General features: G+C 52.5%; 1 protein-coding gene across 1 annotated transcript in view; it reads right to left on the bottom strand.

Moving 5' to 3' along the window:
- Nucleotides 1-1,102: 1,102 nt before the first annotated feature.
- FAIM2 (Fas apoptotic inhibitory molecule 2) overlaps nt 1,103-16,936 on the bottom strand; it is a 33,841-nt gene continuing 18,007 nt past the window's right edge. Inside the window, exon 12 of the mRNA XM_007179329.3 lies at nt 1,103-4,765. Coding sequence (XP_007179391.1) covers nt 4,616-4,765 — 150 coding nt within the window. The 3' untranslated portion in view covers nt 1,103-4,615. The remainder of the gene's footprint in view (nt 4,766-16,936) is intronic.

The raw sequence follows: 16,936 nt of genomic DNA, 5'->3' as shown, positions 1-16,936 counted from the left end.
CTCCTCAGCACTTGCTTTCCTGCTGGGGCTACTTTAGAGCACATTTATTAATATTTGGGACTCTCAGCTATGTGGTCTGGAGCTGTCGGGTACGTTTTCTCTCCTGTAATCACCGTTGGTGATTTCTCCCTCTCCTATCTCCTGCCGGCTATGGAAGTGCTTTGTACTCAGGAGGTGCTTAATACATGTTACTTATTCTTTCTTCAGAGTCCCCTATTGCCCTGCTCCTTTCCCTGCTCCAGTTGAACTGATACCAAAACCTTGTCGGAGGCAAGATAAGGTCTCCCACTGCCCCAGTGTGATGTGTCCTCTCCCACATGCCACGCTCAGCCCTGAGTTCCTCAGAGGAACTTGGTAAGGTAATCATCACCCCCTGTGCCCTGTAATCCCACCTCCAGTCACTCACTCGTGTATAAACTTGGACAAGTCACTGCACCCTCTGCTCCAGAGTTTCCTCTTAGGTAAAATAAAAGGGTTGGAGGGGGTTCATTCATTCATTCCTCCATTCATTCAAAGGCTGTTTATTGATGCCATTTGCCCTAAGACCTATGAATTCAAGGGTGAACAAGACACAGTTCATGCCTTCAAGCAGCTGAGGTCTTATACGAGGAGACAGAAGGAGAGGTTAAAACGCAGCTAGAGTGGTACAGAGCAGGAGGGCTCTAAGGAGGGAGTGGCCAGGGCACCTGGGGGAAGGATTGAGAAAGGCTTCATAGGAGAGGCAACTCTCAAAGCTGCTGTTCTTGGGGATCCTTCCAGGTACAACATAGGCTTTCCTTCTAGGGAACCAGATTTTGGGTCAAAATAAGGAAGAATCTTCTAACAGAACTGCGCACAAAAGAACAGGCTTCCATGGAAGGCTTCCCGTCGGGAGGAACCTCTGTCAGGGCTGTCACAGGTGCAAGGATCCCAAGGGCCTCCACCAAGGGTCTATGTATATCGACAGGAGGGCCAGTGTGGAACATGGAGATTTAATTCTCACTTAGCTACACTAGGAGCAGCAGCTCTGGCATGAACCCCTCACACTGCCACACACACACACACACACACACACTCCCTGAGCCATCCGAGGGGACGAGCAAAAGGCAGGCAAAGGAGAAGGTTCGGGTGTCATTATTACTTTTATTCTTATCTCCTGTCAGTCGTGGACCAGGAAGGTGAGGCCAGGGAAAGGAACAGCGCAGATCCCAGGAAACTTGGAGGAGCTGAGGCCTGAAGGGCTTGTTTCTGGGGGTGTGTCTCTGCCCTCAGACACTCGAGAGAAAGCTCTGGGCCTGGGTGGCACAGGAGTGGTTTCCAACAGACAGGTAAACAGTGTCTGAGAGACGACAGTGGCTGGACTAAAGGGAACAGCAGGAGGCTGAGGCAGAGGGTGGTCTGGGGTGATCCAAGAAGAGCCGGAAACGAAGGCCAGTGGCCAGATCCTGCCCGCAAACCTCAGGCCACACATCCTTCTGCTTCTCGCCTGCAGAACCAGGCCCTGCTTTTCCTCAGGCAGCCACTGAGGGGCAGCAAAGTGCTTGAGTGAAATCCCAGGTGAGCCGGGGAGGGAGAGGCGGAGCCTTTTGGAACAAGGGTGTCTGTCTGATCCTGATGCCCCCAGGAGCAAAAGCTGAGGATGGCAGAACCAAGATTCCAGGGGCTTCCCCAGGCGATACAGGAGCCACACCTGAGCCTGGGAATCGGTGCTAGAGGCCAGGGACTTGTGTGTACCTCCCTGGCCCCCCATCTACAATCCCCAGGAGAGGATCTTTTGCTCTGTGTTCCCCTCAGTAAAAGACCTCTAACCTGCATCACAGATGGTCAGATTCTTGGCTGCCTGCAGTTTTATAAAATCCAACCCACCCCTTCCTGGGCAGGGAAGCAGGCTTCCCTCCTCCTCTGCAGCTTGTGGCACCTGCCCAGCTTCGGTTTCTCTGTTTCTTGTAATCCTGCATTCCTGTTCCCCACCCTTCCTCCTTCCAAGACCCATCCAGGTGTCCCTGGGGTGCCTCATGGCTTCAGTACAGGTGGAACCCAGGAGCCTCAGCCTTGGCTCTGCTGCCAGCTCAGACCTGGACCCCTGGTCCTGGACCCCTCTCAGGACCCAGAATAGGAGACTCCGCAGCATATTCTGCTGTGCGATGGCCCTGAGTTGCCTCGTCACATTGTCTATTGCTGAGTGCTTGCCTCCCCCTTCATGCTTTTGGAGCTCAGCCTTGGAAAAGCTTCTCAGTCCCCAACTTCTGCATAAATTGTCCTAGGAAGAGGAGGGTTTTGACAAGTGGATTCTGGGAAGCATGACCAAAGCCCAGGCTGAGAATTACAGGGCAAGGGGTGGGAGAAGTAACCCCTCTAGTACTGGAACTGGAGATTAGGAGAGGAATCGAGGGGACCTCGGAGGAGAGGTGGCAACTGGATAAGGAAGTCCGTGCAAATAAGTGTTCTGGTGCCTGTCCCTGCGGCACTCTGGCCACGGTCTTCCATCTTGCTGATAGGAAAACTGAATCACAGTCAGTAAGAAACACTTGCTTAATACCATGAGCCTGTTGGCAATGAGGCTGGAAATCAGACACCAGAATCCTGCTTCCCAGCTTGTGTTTAGAAGGTGGAAACTACAGAGTACAAAATCTGGTGGTGGTAGCTGGGGTGGGGTGGGGATGGAAGGCCAGGGGTGGTAACGAGGACAACGAATCCCCCGAGCTGTCAGGGCCTGACCATCCAGTCTCATTCCAGCCCCCATCCAGTCTATTAGCTGTATGACCTTGGACCAAGCCTCTCCATCACCTCAGCTTTCCTCTCTGCAACGGGGATGCGCTGAGTACTACCTTCGCAGGGTTGCCGTGATGGATTAATTTGGACCAGCACGCAGGGCGCGTCCCACCTGTGCTCCCAGTTGCCTTTATCTCACACACCAACACCGCCATCCATTCTTGGTTCCCTCTCTCCTCATACCCAAGATGGAACAAACCCTCAAATGCTTCTGCAATATTTCTTAAAAGTTGGAAATAGGAAGGGCGGAGAGGGAGGGATCAGGAACACGTAGATAACATACCTAGTTATCCCCCCACCCCCAGGGGCAAACAGAGCCACCGGCATATGGGGAGAGAGGCAACCCTGGAGGGAGAGGCCAGGGAAGGGTCCAGGTATCCACTCTGAACCTCCCTGACTCCACACAGTAACTTTCCACTGGCCCAGTTAGCCGCTAGCAAGGGCAGGCTGCACGCTTCCCCCAGGTGTGGCCCCCTGGTCCACTCCCCGGCAGACTTGCAGGGGGCTGGGTGGCTGACGCACACCATGCCTGAGATCTCAGCCGCCCAGAGGCTGATAAGGAGACCCGACCCCATCACATGGGGACCAGCTGGAGGGACTTGCCCTGGTTGTTAACATCAGCTGGACGGCTTCCAAATTGGAGAGATGAGGAGATAAGGAGTGAAACGGCCTAGACCTCTGGCCTGAGTGGCCAGAGAAGCTAGGAGAAGGGACACGGGCACTGCCAATGGAGGCCTCAGGAGGCCTGACTGGGGATAAGCCAGCAACTGGCAGAGGATGGGGGAGGTTTTAGGAAGTTAGATGGGCAGAAAGACCGTGGGGAAGGGCTGGAGGCAGGGCCGGATTCCCTCCTGATGGGGCTGGCTCAGTTGCTAGATAAGCCTCCCTTCCCTAGAATACCCAGTCCTCCAGGGCCCAAGCCCTCACTCAGCCTCAGGCCTGTGGCAGCAGCCTGGGAGTTTAAGAGAAGACGTGAGCGGATGTTGGTTTCAGTCCTGCCACGCCTCCCAGGAGGATGCAGGTCTGGGTGAGTCGGCGGTGCAGCAGAGCCCAGGCCTCCCAGTTGGTTGGCTGCCTGCTCCCAACTCCCTTGGAGCCTCAGGACAGGTCCCCACTCAGTAGCAGGGCCCCTGCCCCCACCTCCTGCCCCAACAGCTCTGTGTCATGACCCAGGAGGGTAAACCAAGGCAAGCACGGATGGCACTGGCTTCCTGCCCCTCTCTCTGCTGCAGGGCTCAGGTGCCTAGAACAAGCCGCTGGTCCCAGAGCTGAGAGAAGACGGGCAGCCTGGAACAGCCATCCTGTTCACCCACTATCCCCGTCCCCCCCACTGCAGAGCACCCACATCTTGTCTCCCAGTTGTCCTCCCCACCCCTTTCTTACCGAATGTCAAAGCCTAACCTGGAAGGAGGGAGAGGAGGCAGGGGGTGGGCACAGGACAGTGTGCCCCATAGTCCCACAGCTGTGGCAGCCTCAGGAGGAATCATGGTGGGGCTGCAGGCCTCGGCCAGGCTTCCTGGGATCTTTTTCCCACCTCTGAAATCCTGCTGGGCTTCTCCCACTCATCCCTTGGGGACTCAAACCCAGAGGAACCTCCAGCCTCGACTGTCTCAGTTTGGGAGATATAACTGGGGGGAAGGGGCGGCACAGGGGATGGTGTGACCTGGGTACCGCAGGGCCCCTGATGGCATGGGTACAAGCTGCAGAGGGTGAGGATGAGGGCTGGCTGAGGGAAGTGAGCAGGCTGGCCAAAGGCTGGGCTGGCAGCTAGCTTTATATCTGGGCTGGCAGGAGCACAGGGAGGGTCAGAGGACCAGCAAGGGGGCATTCTCTGAAGGAAGGGGGGGGTGGTGGGAAGGGCTCCTCATTCCCGGTTGGTGCCAAAAAGCTGCAGGAAGAAGGTGAAGATATAGATGATGTCCAGGTAAATGTTGAGGGCTCCAAAAATATACTCCTCAGGGCTCAGCGAGTGGCGTCGGCTACCCATCAGCAACTGGGTGTCAAATGCCAGGAACTGAGGGAAGGGGGAAGAGAGAGAGAGAGGTCAGGTCTGGTCACTGTGACACTGACCAAGGGAGCCCAGTGTCCCAGCCCAGGCCCACCCCCAATTTTGTTATCACGGGCTGCCTGGCTGCTCAGTGACCCTCCTGTGACAACCCAGAATATGGCACTTTCCCAACACCTTCCATCCCTAATTCAACACTTTTTTACTGAGCACCTACTATGTGCCAGCCACCGATGCAGCAAAGAACAAGACAGACAAGAACCCCGACTTCATAGAGCTTAGAGTCTAGCGGGAAAGTAATTGTTAGTATGGTGAGTAACAAATAGAAACACAAAGTGCTACAGGGGGCTGATAACAGGAACCTGACCAATGTGAGTGTGTCAGGGGTCAGGGAAGGCTTCCTGGAGGAGGGGACCTTCAAGCGGAGGCATAGTCTTCTTGCCATTCCCTCAGGGCCCTACTCTTAGAGGATGAACGAATGCTCCATGTAACAGTGAGCAGGGAGCAGGCACTTGTTAGGTGCTTTACAGACATTAGCCTACTTTGTCCTAATAACGTCCCTATTGAGTAGGGATTCTACCTTTCTTAGAGGAAACCAAGGCTCAGAGATGTTCAGTACTTAACCAAGGTTACACAGCTGGGAAGTAGCAAAGCCAGGATCTGCACCCAAGCAGGCTGGCTCCAGAGCCCCCTCATTTAACCATTCTGCTCTGCAGCTTATGGGCAGCACCCAGGGTTAATGTGTTTCCTACCAGGAAACAGGCTCCCCCAAGAGCCCCAGTGACTTGCTCAGAGCTGCAGAGACAACGAGGAACACCACGCCATGCCTGCTTCCGGGGGCTCACCACTTAGTGGGGGACACTTACAGATGATTACAATAAAACCTGGTAAATGCCATAATTAGGGCTGATTGGGCAGGAGGAAGGTGGCCCGGGAGAGGTGACACTTTCCCTGGGGCTTGAAGTATGAGTAGGAGTTTGCTAGACTAAGCAGGCCTGGGGAAGCCCTGGAGGTGAGGGCGGTGGTGTGCAGAATGAGGAATTCACTGTGGCAGGAGCAGTGGGGCAAAGGGATGGATGGACAGAGGCTGGAGCCCAGGGGCCAGAGGTTCCAACAGGGAGCAGCTCCAGCATGTGGGACATCAAGGCATGTCACATTGAGGGTGGGGAGGTGGGGGTGATTACAAGTGTGGGCTTGAAAGTCAGACCGACTTGGATTCCAGTCTCAGCTCTGCTACTCACTAGCTCTGGGATCCTGGGCCAGGTTATTTAGTTGCTCTGAGCCCGTGAGTCCACCTCGGCAGAAGGGAGATGAGTGTGCTTGCCTCCTGAGGATGTTGTGAGAGTGAGATAATGCGTGCAAGGTGCCTGGCAAGGTGCCTGACACATGGTAAGCACTTAATGAATGGTGGCTATTAGTGCAGTTTTATTGTTATATCTGCAGAAGGAGAGGTGCCCTCTTGAGAGCTTGTGTGCGCTGCTGCTGAGACTCAGGTCTCCTGCCACTCAGCAAGGAGGCAGAAATGTCACTAGGGAAGCTGTGTAGCCTTAACAGCAGGCAAATGGAGAACCATAGCCAGGGCTGAGGGGGCCCTGCTCAGGGCGTGAGAATACAGGACCGGAGTCGGAACGCCTGGGTTTGGGCTTCTACACCTTGGAGCTATCACCCACTTGACCTCAGTGTCCTCACCTGCAAAATGGGACAGTAATGACGACCACACCATGGTGTGGTTTTGAGGGTAAATGTATGACAGCGTATGTGTCATCAACTATTGTTATTTATTTATTTATTTTTTAAATTTATGGCTGTGTTGGGTCTTCGTTTCTGTGCGAGGGCTTTCTCTAATTGTGGCAAGCGGGGGCCACTCTTCATCGCGGTGCGTGGGCCTCTCACTATCGCGACCTCTCTTGTTGCGGAGCACAGGCTCCAGACGCGCAGGCTCAGTAGTTGTGGCTCACGGGCCCAGTTGCTCCGCGGCATGTGGGATCCTCCCAGACCAGGGCTCAAACCCGTGTCCCCTGCATTGGCAGGCAGATTCTCAACCACTGCACCACCAGGGAAGCCCCTATTGTTATTCTTCAGCGTCATTTTACTCCACTCTACTCTGCTCCTTCTCAATTTGATTTGGATTGCCAGGTAAAGTTTCCTCCTGTAGCAAGAACAGGCAAGGAGAGGGGCTGACTCAATGCTACAGGCTGCTTAGCAGTCACGGCTGCCAGCATAAGTTAATAAATTGCTGATCTGGCTTACCAATCAGTCGCTTGCTTGGTTGATTTCCCAGAGCCTGGTCACCCCTGGGTGAGCTAATGAAATTGAATCTCTCAACTAGAAGGCTTGGACCTGACCCGGTCTGGGGGTGGCCTCTCCTAGGAGCCTCCTAGAACAGCCAGCTGGCTTTTCTCTTGGAGAAAAGAGGAATGAAATGGTTTCTGCCCCTGTCCTTGGCCAATGGCCATGGATGCTTATCTACATGGGCTATCTGCGAGAGCCTGCCACAAATTTCAACCCCACTGCCCAGTAACACCCATCACTGCAACCTCATGCCTGTAAGCCAGCTGAAGGCTTTCCATTCATTTATTCCCAGAAGCATTTGTTGAGCATCTACTATGTTGCAGGGAACATGAAAGCAAAAGACATGATCAGAGATTACATTACGAGTATGCACTCACATAGGGGAAAGTAACTTGATAATCTCCCTGGGTGATAAGCACTGTTCCCTAACATGTTGGCTGAGAGCAGATATCTTGGTCATAGTTAACATCGTAGCAGCTAAGATCTCAGTTGAGAGCTAACAACCAGATTGACCACTGACACCTAAAAGGACAGCAGGGGACTTCCCTGGTGGCGCAGTGGTTAATAATCTACCTGCCAATGCAGGGTACACGGGTTCGAGCCCTGGTCCGGGAAGATCCCACATGCCAAGGAGCAACTAAGTCCATGGGCCACAACTACGGAGCCCACACACCTAGAGCCCGTGCTCCACAACAAGAGAAGCCACCATGATGAGAGGCCTGCACACCGCAACCAAGAGTAGCCCCCGGTCGCCGCAACTAGAGAAAGCCCGCGCGCAGCAACGAAGACCCAGTGTAGCCAAAAATAAAAAAGTAAAATAAATAAATTTATTAAAAAAAAAAATTCCCCAATCCTGACAAAGTCATAAAAAAAAAAAAGAGGACAGCAGGTGCTTGAGTTGCAAGGCAACTGGATACAAGACCCTGCAGGAGGGGCATGTGGGTCAGGGGCAAGAGGCAGGAGCTGGACGAGGACGCTACTAACTTACATCTGAACCGTCTTTTCACGCGCTAGTCCTTTATCTCACTTGCCCAATTCACTCTAGGAGGTGGATATTCACCCTTATTATTTTAAATATGAGGAAAGAAGTCTCAGAGCAGGTGAGTGACTTGCTGATGGTCATTTATCTAGCTGGAACCAGATTACCTGTCTCCTACATCCCGACAGAGAAGGGGGGAGGGTGGGCTTGAAGGGAGGGAGGAAGCACGCACAGAGGGCAGAGGAGACAAAGGCAGACTTTCCTGGTTCACCCTATTGGCCAGGGCTGCACCTGGTCAGGGTCCCACGGCCATACACTCGGCCTGACCCTGCCTCATCCAGGCTTATGTCTGCTGGCCTCCCAGAAATGAGGCTGAGAGGCTCTGGGGGAGCCATGCCATGGAAAGGGTAGCTCAGAGCCACCAACAAACAGGCACTGAATACAAAGAGCTGGGGTTGCAATGTGTTGAATCAGCATAAAAAATATACGTGGACCATGTCCATCCTACAGAAATGCCAGCATAAGGGCTCAAAGCAGCACACCCAAGGCTGTTCACGGCAGCCTTGGTTCTAACAGTGAAATCCTGGAAACAAACCCAACCTCTGTCAACCAGGGGATTGTGAAGTAAACTGTGGGCAGCAGTGCTGAAGCAGAAACATCTCTGATATACACTCTTACGAGAAAAGCACAACTTGCAGAAAAATCCAAATCACATGAGCCCCTTTATGTAACAAAAAAACCTCACAAAACTATATGTTATAGGGGCCTACGTAGCATATATCTATAAAATGCATATAGAAAGGTATGGAATGAGAGACAACTGACCACAGCTGTTACACTGCCAAATGACATTTGCTTTATCTATATTATTTAAGGTTTTAAAAAATGAAATATATGAATAAGTGTATTCATACATTATATTAGAAAAAATTAAGAGAAAGGTTAAAGTAACACAAAAGAAGAGTTTGTGAACTCTTTCATTTAACTGTCACCATAATCCCCTGGGACAGGTATTGCATGATCATCTCCATCATGGAGCTGAGGAGACTGAGGCCCAGAGAGTATAAATGACTCACCCACTTCACACAGCTGAGAGGACAGACAGTCCCATTCTGTTTCCACCATGTGACACTGCTTTGGGGCGTGGGGTGTGTGTGTGTGTGTATCTCTGTGCAGAAGGATGGAAGAGGTGAGAAGTGTAAACAAAGCTCATGGCCAAGAGCCTAGCAGGCTATCTGGGGGGATGCAGGGAGCGCTGGGCCCACCTGGCTCCGCCCCCACTTTCTGGGCTAGAAGGTGAGCGTGGGCTTTGAGGATTCCAGAGAAAAGAGACTACCAGCTTTAAGCCCTTGTGCCCTCAGTTGGGATGCAGGACAAGGAGAGGGGAGCTGAGTGGAGACCCGCCTGGGGCCCATAGAAGATACTCCTCTTGTCTTCAGCGACCTGGGTGTCAAAAGTTTAAATGGCACAGACGACCTCCGCATGCAGCCCTGGGTCCTGGGGAGCACTCCCAGGTGGGTCACCACCACCAAAGGAACAGGGTCTGGCAGCCATGTGAGCCAGAAAGTCTGGCCCAAGATAAAAGGGGAGCAGTGTGAAAAGGTATGTGAAAGAGGAAGGGCGTGCGTGTAGTACAGCGCTTAAGAGCATGGACTGGGGAGTCGCACAGACCTGGGTTCAAAGCTTGCCTATGACCTTAGGGCAACTGACTACTACTAACAGGTAATATTATCGATCACTGATGACATGCCAGGCACTTTCTGACTGCTTTGCACATATTAATTCACTGAAAAGTCACAACCTACGAGATGGGTACTATTATTATCTGCATTTTACGGATAAGGAAACAGAAGCACAGAGAGGTGACGTGACTTGATCAGTCCACACAGCTCGAATGTGGCAGAGAATGGATTTGAACCCAGCTACTGTGCTCCAAAATCTGGTGTTCTGAATTATACGGTTAACATTTACAATAAGGGTGAAAGCGACCATGGTAGTTGAGAGACTACCATGTTCCAGGTGCTAGGCTGTTTTCTTTTTTCTGTTCATATATTATCTTATAAAGCATTACCACAGCCTTGTGAGATAGTTAATATTAGCCTCATTTTAAGATGCGGCACAGAGAGATCAAGTAACTTGCCCGAAGGTCACAGTGGTAAGAGGATGAGCTCGGCCTTGACTGTGGTTTGGGTGGGGTGCACGTGGCCACCTGGAGAGCCCCCCTGGCCCTCCTGATAGCACCTTTCCCGGCTCTGCCCCTGTATGCCTGTGTAGATGCTCCCCTGCCCTGCTCCCTACAGGGACTCTGAATCACCCCTCCCTCAGTCTACCAGCACTGGGGCTGGGGGGCTTCTTTCACCTTCTCCGGGTCAGGGTGTTGGTTTGAAAGGCTTGGTTTGAGCAGCGCACTGGTTTCTGAGGATTAGTGTCTCAGGAAGTGAGACTCAGGTGAGGTCCAGGAGGCGGACACGAGTGCACTTTCCTCCCGAAGGAGCAATTACTGGTCAATCCACCCTCCCTCCTGTCACCCTCAGAGGAATCCACTCAATCTCGAGTGGGTTCAGATGAGGCCTCGGGTGGGCATCAGGGCTGCTGTGGTGGCAGAGGGTGGGCGGCAGGACAGAGTAGGTTCTCACTGGATCTTTCAGGCTCATGTAAACCACTGAGGCAAAAGAGTCTCTAAACTCTGAATGAAATAAAGATGAGTCTAAAATAAAGTGATACCCCTGCCTTGGGTTTGTGTAGCCATTTTTACTTTTCAAAGTGTTTCTCTAACTGTGAAGAAGGCAGGGCATCTATCACAGTCCCCACTAGAAAAGCAGGGTAAGGGGTGGGGTGGGGGCAGACTGGAGTCTCTTCCCCAAATCCCTCACATGCTGTGGGAAGATTCACAGGACACACAGATTCCCTGTTGGGGCTGGATGGAAGTAACTGCCCAAAGCCTAGCCTCAGGGTGACAGAGGCTGAGAAGGCCTCTCTGGGCCCTCCTGCTGTGGGGGGACCTCTCTAGGCCTCTATCTTCCCATCTGTGAAATGGACAGGGAGACAGAGTAGAAAGAATGCTGGGCTGAGAGTCAGAAAAATGGGGCTTTCATCCAGCTTGGCGGCCAACAGTGCATGCATGTGTGTGGTGTGTGTGTGGTGTTTGTATGTAGTGTGTTTGTGATGTGTATATGGTATGCATGTGTATATGTGTGTGTGGAGTATATATGTGATGTGTGTATGTATTGTGGTGTGTATGTGTGATGTGTGTATGGTATGTATGTGTGTGTGATATGCATGCGTGTGTGGTGTGTATGTGTGTGTGGTGTGTGTGTATGTAGTGTATATGTGATGTGTATATGGTGTGCACATGTATATGTGTGTGTGGTGTGTGTATGTGTGTGGTGTGTGTGATGTGTATGTGTGTGGTGTGTATGTGTGTCTGGTGTGTGTGTGATGTGTGTATGGCATGTGTGTGTGTGGTGTGTATGTGTGATGTGTGTGTGGTGTGTGTGTGTGGTGTGTATGTGTGACATGTGTATGGTATGTGTGTGGGGTATGTGTGTGTGTGGTGTGTATGTGTGATGTGTGTATGGCATGTGTGTGTGGTGTGTATGTGTGACATGTGTATGGTATGTGTGTGGGGTATGTGTGTGTGTGGTGTGTATGTGTGATGTGTGTATGGCATGTGTGTGTGGTGTGTGGTGTGTATGTGTGACGTGTGTATGGTATGTGTGTGGGTGTGTGTGTGTAGTATGTATGTGTGTGGTATGTGTGACGTGTGTATGGTATGTGTGTGGGGTATGTGTGCGTGTGTGGTGTGTATGTGTGATGTGTGTATGGTGTCTGTGTGTGGTGTGTGTATGTGTGTGGTGTGTATGGTATGCATGTGTGTGGTGTGTGTACGTGTGTGGTGTGTATGTGTGACGTGTGTATGGTATGTGTGTGTGTGGTGTGTGTGTGAGTGTGTAGTATGTATGTGTGTGTGGTGTGTACGTGTGTGTGGTGTGTGTGTATGTGTGTATGGTATGCATGTGTGTGGTGTGTGTGTGTGTAGTATGTATGTGTGTGTGGTGTGTATGTGTGACGTGTATATGGTATGCATGTGTGTGGTGTGTGTGTATGTGTGTGTGGTGTGTGATGTGTGTATGGTATGCATGTGTGTGGTATGTGTGTATGTATGTGTGGTGTGTATGTGTGACGTGTGTATGGTGTGTGTGTGGGTGTGTGTGTGTGTAGTATGTATGTGTGTGGTGTGTATGTGTGACGTGTGTATGGTATGCATGTGTGTGGTGTGTGTGTGTAGTATGTATGTGTGTGTGGTGTGTACATGTGTGTGGTGTGTGTGTCTGGGTGTGCTCTCTCTGGGTCTCAGCGCAGGGAGGTCCCTGTCACTCTGAGGGCTCACAGTCTCAGTGTTCCTTTTCTTCTAGGAACTGACAGCAGACGGTTGTGTGTGTCCCCTCAATGGTCAGAAGTCAATACCCAGCACTGGAGGCCCAGCACCTGTACAAACAAAGCATCTTCCTATCCAAGCTTCACTCATCCAAACACCATCAGACCCTGACGCACCCAGTACTGACCACACAGGCTCTCCGTGCCACCCCATCCCTGACTCTGGGACACTGCAGTGGCCTCCTAACTAATCTCTCAGCCTCTCTCCTATTCATTAATCTGGTTTCTCACTAACCTTCCTTAAAGCATAGCGACTGATGTTTCCTGAGGTCCTCAAACTGGCCAGATGGGGCAGGCAGGAAGAGAGTTCTGTTCCCACTGGGCCCATCACCTAATTTCTAAAGTCCTACTCCTGGTTTCTTCCCTGGGTATCCAGGCTTGGCTTCCTGATTTAAGTGGCTGGGAGACTTAGCTTCCCCAAAGAAGGACTAACTCTGAGGTAGAGCAACCTGCCCAGAGTCATGTAGGCAAAGAGGCTCAGTCACTGCAGGAAACCAGCTGGCCAGGCCCTGGGCGCCAGCTGTGCTCCCTCGCTCTCTCTCGCTCTCTCCCCCTCTCCCTGCCTCAACCCTCCTGCTCTGACCAAACCCCTCCACCTTGCCTCATCACCCCGGCCCAGCCCTCGTGTTCCTCTGCCTCACTTTCCACGAGCTTCTACAGAAAAGCACTCCAGGAGAGGGCACTAGAGGGGAGAGGAGGAGGGGGCCAGCCTGAGGCCAGTACCTTTCGGCTGACTCACCCACTTCCGTTGGCATTTGAGTCTAAGTGCCTAGAGGCGGGTTACATGGTAGGGTGAGGGAGAACACCCAAGCCTCTTGAGAATGTGCCAAGGCTAGTCGGGGTGAGGCCCAGGAGGGGCCCCTGCCTGCAGGCAGGACCACGGCCCTAAGAGGCCTTGGCTCCCCACCTCCCCAGTCTCAGCCTACTCCATCTGGGCGGCCCTGCTCTCAAAGATGGCAGGGTGCCTCGGGGGAGGGGCTGAGGTCTCTAGGAGAAAACCTTTTGCTGCTCACAGCCCTTCCAAGGCCCAGGCTGCTGGGGGTTGGGGTGGTTCTCACTGGGATCTGGGCCCGCCTCTGACACTTGTCTTCTCCCTTTTCTCGCACATCCTCCTCGAGGCAGCAAGGAAGATAGGGATCACTGAGTGAAATTCTTGCCTAGCTGCAGTGCTGGAACGGCCCCTCATGGTGCTGAGAATTCTCCATCGGCTAGGATAGGAGATGCCAGGATGGGCAGATGGAGAGACCAGGGGTGCTGGGCACTGGTTCTGGGGATGGGTTGAAGCTACAGGACCACAGATTCCAAAGGACAGAAGTGATGCTGGAAGCAGGATCAGATTGAGGTCAAGGACCTTCTGAGTTGAGGTTAATGGGGAGGAATGGGGACCTTAGTTCTTATGGGGCTGGGCCTCTGTGGGTCTCCACCCACCTGACACTGAGAGGAGGGAGGGGAATGAGTCTAGCAGCCCCTTCTCAACTCTCCCCACGCCATGGGACCCAGGGGACGGGCTGCAGGTCGTCCCTCCTTTGAGCCAGGTGGCAGAGGGCAGGAGATGGGACTGGGGCATTGATGTCACGTGCTCCTAACCATTGTTTACATAACCTGCCAGATGAACCCAAAACTGTCGCAGTGTTGCTCTCCTAATAAGACATTAACAGGTAATTAGGTGCAGTGGTTCCTCCCCCCTGTGACTCACAGAAGACTGATGCTTAAGTCAGCTACGCACCCATGCTTTCTTTGCCTCACTCTGACAGCACCTCAGCCGGACCTGGCCTCTCAGGCGTCTGTTCATTCTGCAAACATCTAGGGGTGCCTGCTGTGCGCCACACACTGTTCTAGGCACCATGGATGCAGCGATGAGCAAGCCAGACCCAAATCCCTGCCTTCAAGGAACTTAAATTCTGCTGGACGGAGACAAACAATAAATAAACCAGAAAAATGTGTAGTATGTCAGAGGATGAGACGTGCTATGGAGAAACAGGGGCGTAGGGAGCAACATGTGTGCGTGCCTGCATGTGCGTGTGTACACACTCAGCACAAGAGATTGTAAATAAAGCAAACACTTGAAGGAGGGGAGAGAGGGAGCTGTGAGCAGATGGGAAGGAACAGACAGAGGCAACCTCGGGTGCAGGGGCCCTGGGCTGGGAGTGAGCCTGCCGTCCTCAGGAGCAGCAAGGATGCCAGCGTGGCAGCAGCAGAGTGGGTGACGGGGAGCGGGAGGCCGTGAGGTCAGGGAGGGCCTGCAGGCAGTGGAGAGCGATTGCTGGAGGCCAAGCGGAGGAATGACCTGACCTCATTAATGTTTAACAGGATCACTCTAGCTGCTGTAGTGTGGGACACGGACTGTCGGGGCAGCACCCGTGGGAGGCCATTTCAAGAATCCAGGTGGAAGGTGATGGCGACATGGACCAGGAAGTAGCCGTGAAGGTGGAGAGAAGCAATCAGATTCTAGATGGAAGGTGAGGCCAACCGGATTTGCTGCTGGGCCAGCTGTGGGGTGTGGGGAGAGTGAGGAGTCAAGGTGTCATCAAGGCATTTGGCCTGAGTGGCTGAAAGGATGGAGCTGCCACTTACAGCAACAAGGAAGGCTGTGGGAGGAGCAGGGGTTCAGGGGAAGAGTAGGAGCTCAACTCTGTGCACATTAAGTTTGCGGTGCCTAGTAGATTTCCAAATGTGGACACGGAGTAGGCAATTGGAAAGTCTAGTGTGGGATTCCAGGCTGGTGATGTAAAATTTAGGGTCATCATCATAAAAGATGGTATTCAAAGTCTTGAGACAGTCTGAGATGCCCTAGGGAGTGAGTGTGGATGGTCCATGGCCCCAGAGCCCTCCAGTGTGACCTGGGAAGCAGGAGGAAAACCAGGAGAGCTGGTTCCTGGATACCAAGTGAAGAAGATGCTTCTGGAGGGAGGGAATGAGCAATTGTATCAAATGCTGCTGAGAGTCGAGCAAGATAAGGACTGAGAAATGACCGCTGGATTCAGTCACAGGGAGGCCATTGTGGACCGCGGAGAGAGCACTTTTAAGAGGGTAAGAGAGAATGGGAGAAGGACTGAGTAGAGAGAAGGGAGGAAGGGAGGAGAGGAATTGGAGAGAGTGTAGATTCCATCTTAAGGAGCTTTGCTCTAACTGGGGCGGGGCTAGAGGGAGATGTGGGTTAAGAGTGTTTTGTGTGTTGCTGTTTTTTCAGTTGGGAGAAATTACATCCTGTTTCTATGCAGATGGAAATAATCCAGTAGAGAGGGCAATACTGATGGTGCGAGAGAGGGAGGGGGAACATTGCTGGAGAGATCAGCCCAGCCTCTCCCCACTTCAAGCCAATAGAAGTTGTCCTCTTTGAGGGGGACGATGGGGCACCAGGCTGGGCACAGGACACCTGGGTCCTGTCCTAAATCTGCCCCTTACTGGAGGTGGGACCCTGTGCCAGCCCCTTAACACCCGGGACTTCAGATGTGGAAAGCGGCTCTTCACATGTAGAAAGCAGGTCTAACAGCAGCACTACCTCCCTTCCTGGGTTGTGATGGCGATCCAGTGAGGTAATAGGTGTGAAAGTGCTTTGTAAAATGTAAAGGGTGGAATAGATGGTTGCGATTATTTTTATTATGCTAATAATGCAAGGGATTATTAAACAAATTTAAAGGATTACTGTTCATCCAACCCAACTTGTACACACAGCCTCCCCGCATAGCTGACACACATGCTATGTCCTGATCAGCGCGAAGCCAAGTAAACTCCCTGACGCTCCATCAGCGCTCACCCTCCTCCCACTCTGCCCGGCACGGACCCCTCTTCTTCCATTTGTCCCTGGCAAACGCTGTCCTCTGAGGCCTCCCCAGTCTCCCTCCCCTCAGTCTGACCCTCCTTCTTCCTTTCCTCCTAGCTGACACCCACCCCCCACCCCAACCTTTTCATCAAAATTTGTCTTTAGCAGGTACTGTGTGGAGGAAAGAGTGCTGATCAGGGGCCAGAGAAGTTAGTGTCGTAGGATCATCAACCATCCTGGTTTGCCCAACCTTGGAGCTCCTAGGGGGTTCCCCCAAGAAGTGAGACTTTCAGTGCTAAAACTGGGAAAGTTCTGGGTAAACTGGGATAAGTTGGTCACCCTAGTCTTGACCAAGGACAATCACACTTAGTTGATTTACCATTATCTTGCAGGGAAACCTTAGAAAAATCACTTAACTTCTTTGGGGTTAAGTTTTCTCATCTCTAAGATGAGAGGCTTGAAGTTTCACTAGACCCCTTTTTCAGTCCTGTCCAGCCCTCAGCTTCTGAGCCTGGAGGCCATTTACTCCATAGATATTTACTGAGTGCCCCTATGTACCATGCACTGTGCTCTTCCTGCTGACTGTGGCGTCCTGGGCACCCAGCACCCACCTCACACATTGTAGGTGCTCAATAAAGACCTGTGGAAATGAATGAATGAATCTACCACACCCCCATTCCTGGCTCGATCCCTATCCACACCCCCAAAG

Source organism: Balaenoptera acutorostrata, chromosome 11, assembly GCF_949987535.1.
Source record: "Balaenoptera acutorostrata chromosome 11, mBalAcu1.1, whole genome shotgun sequence".
Classification (NCBI taxonomy): Eukaryota; Metazoa; Chordata; class Mammalia; order Artiodactyla; family Balaenopteridae; genus Balaenoptera; species Balaenoptera acutorostrata.
The sequence above is the reverse complement of the archived record's forward strand: the minus strand, read 5'-3'. Positions and strand labels throughout refer to the sequence as shown.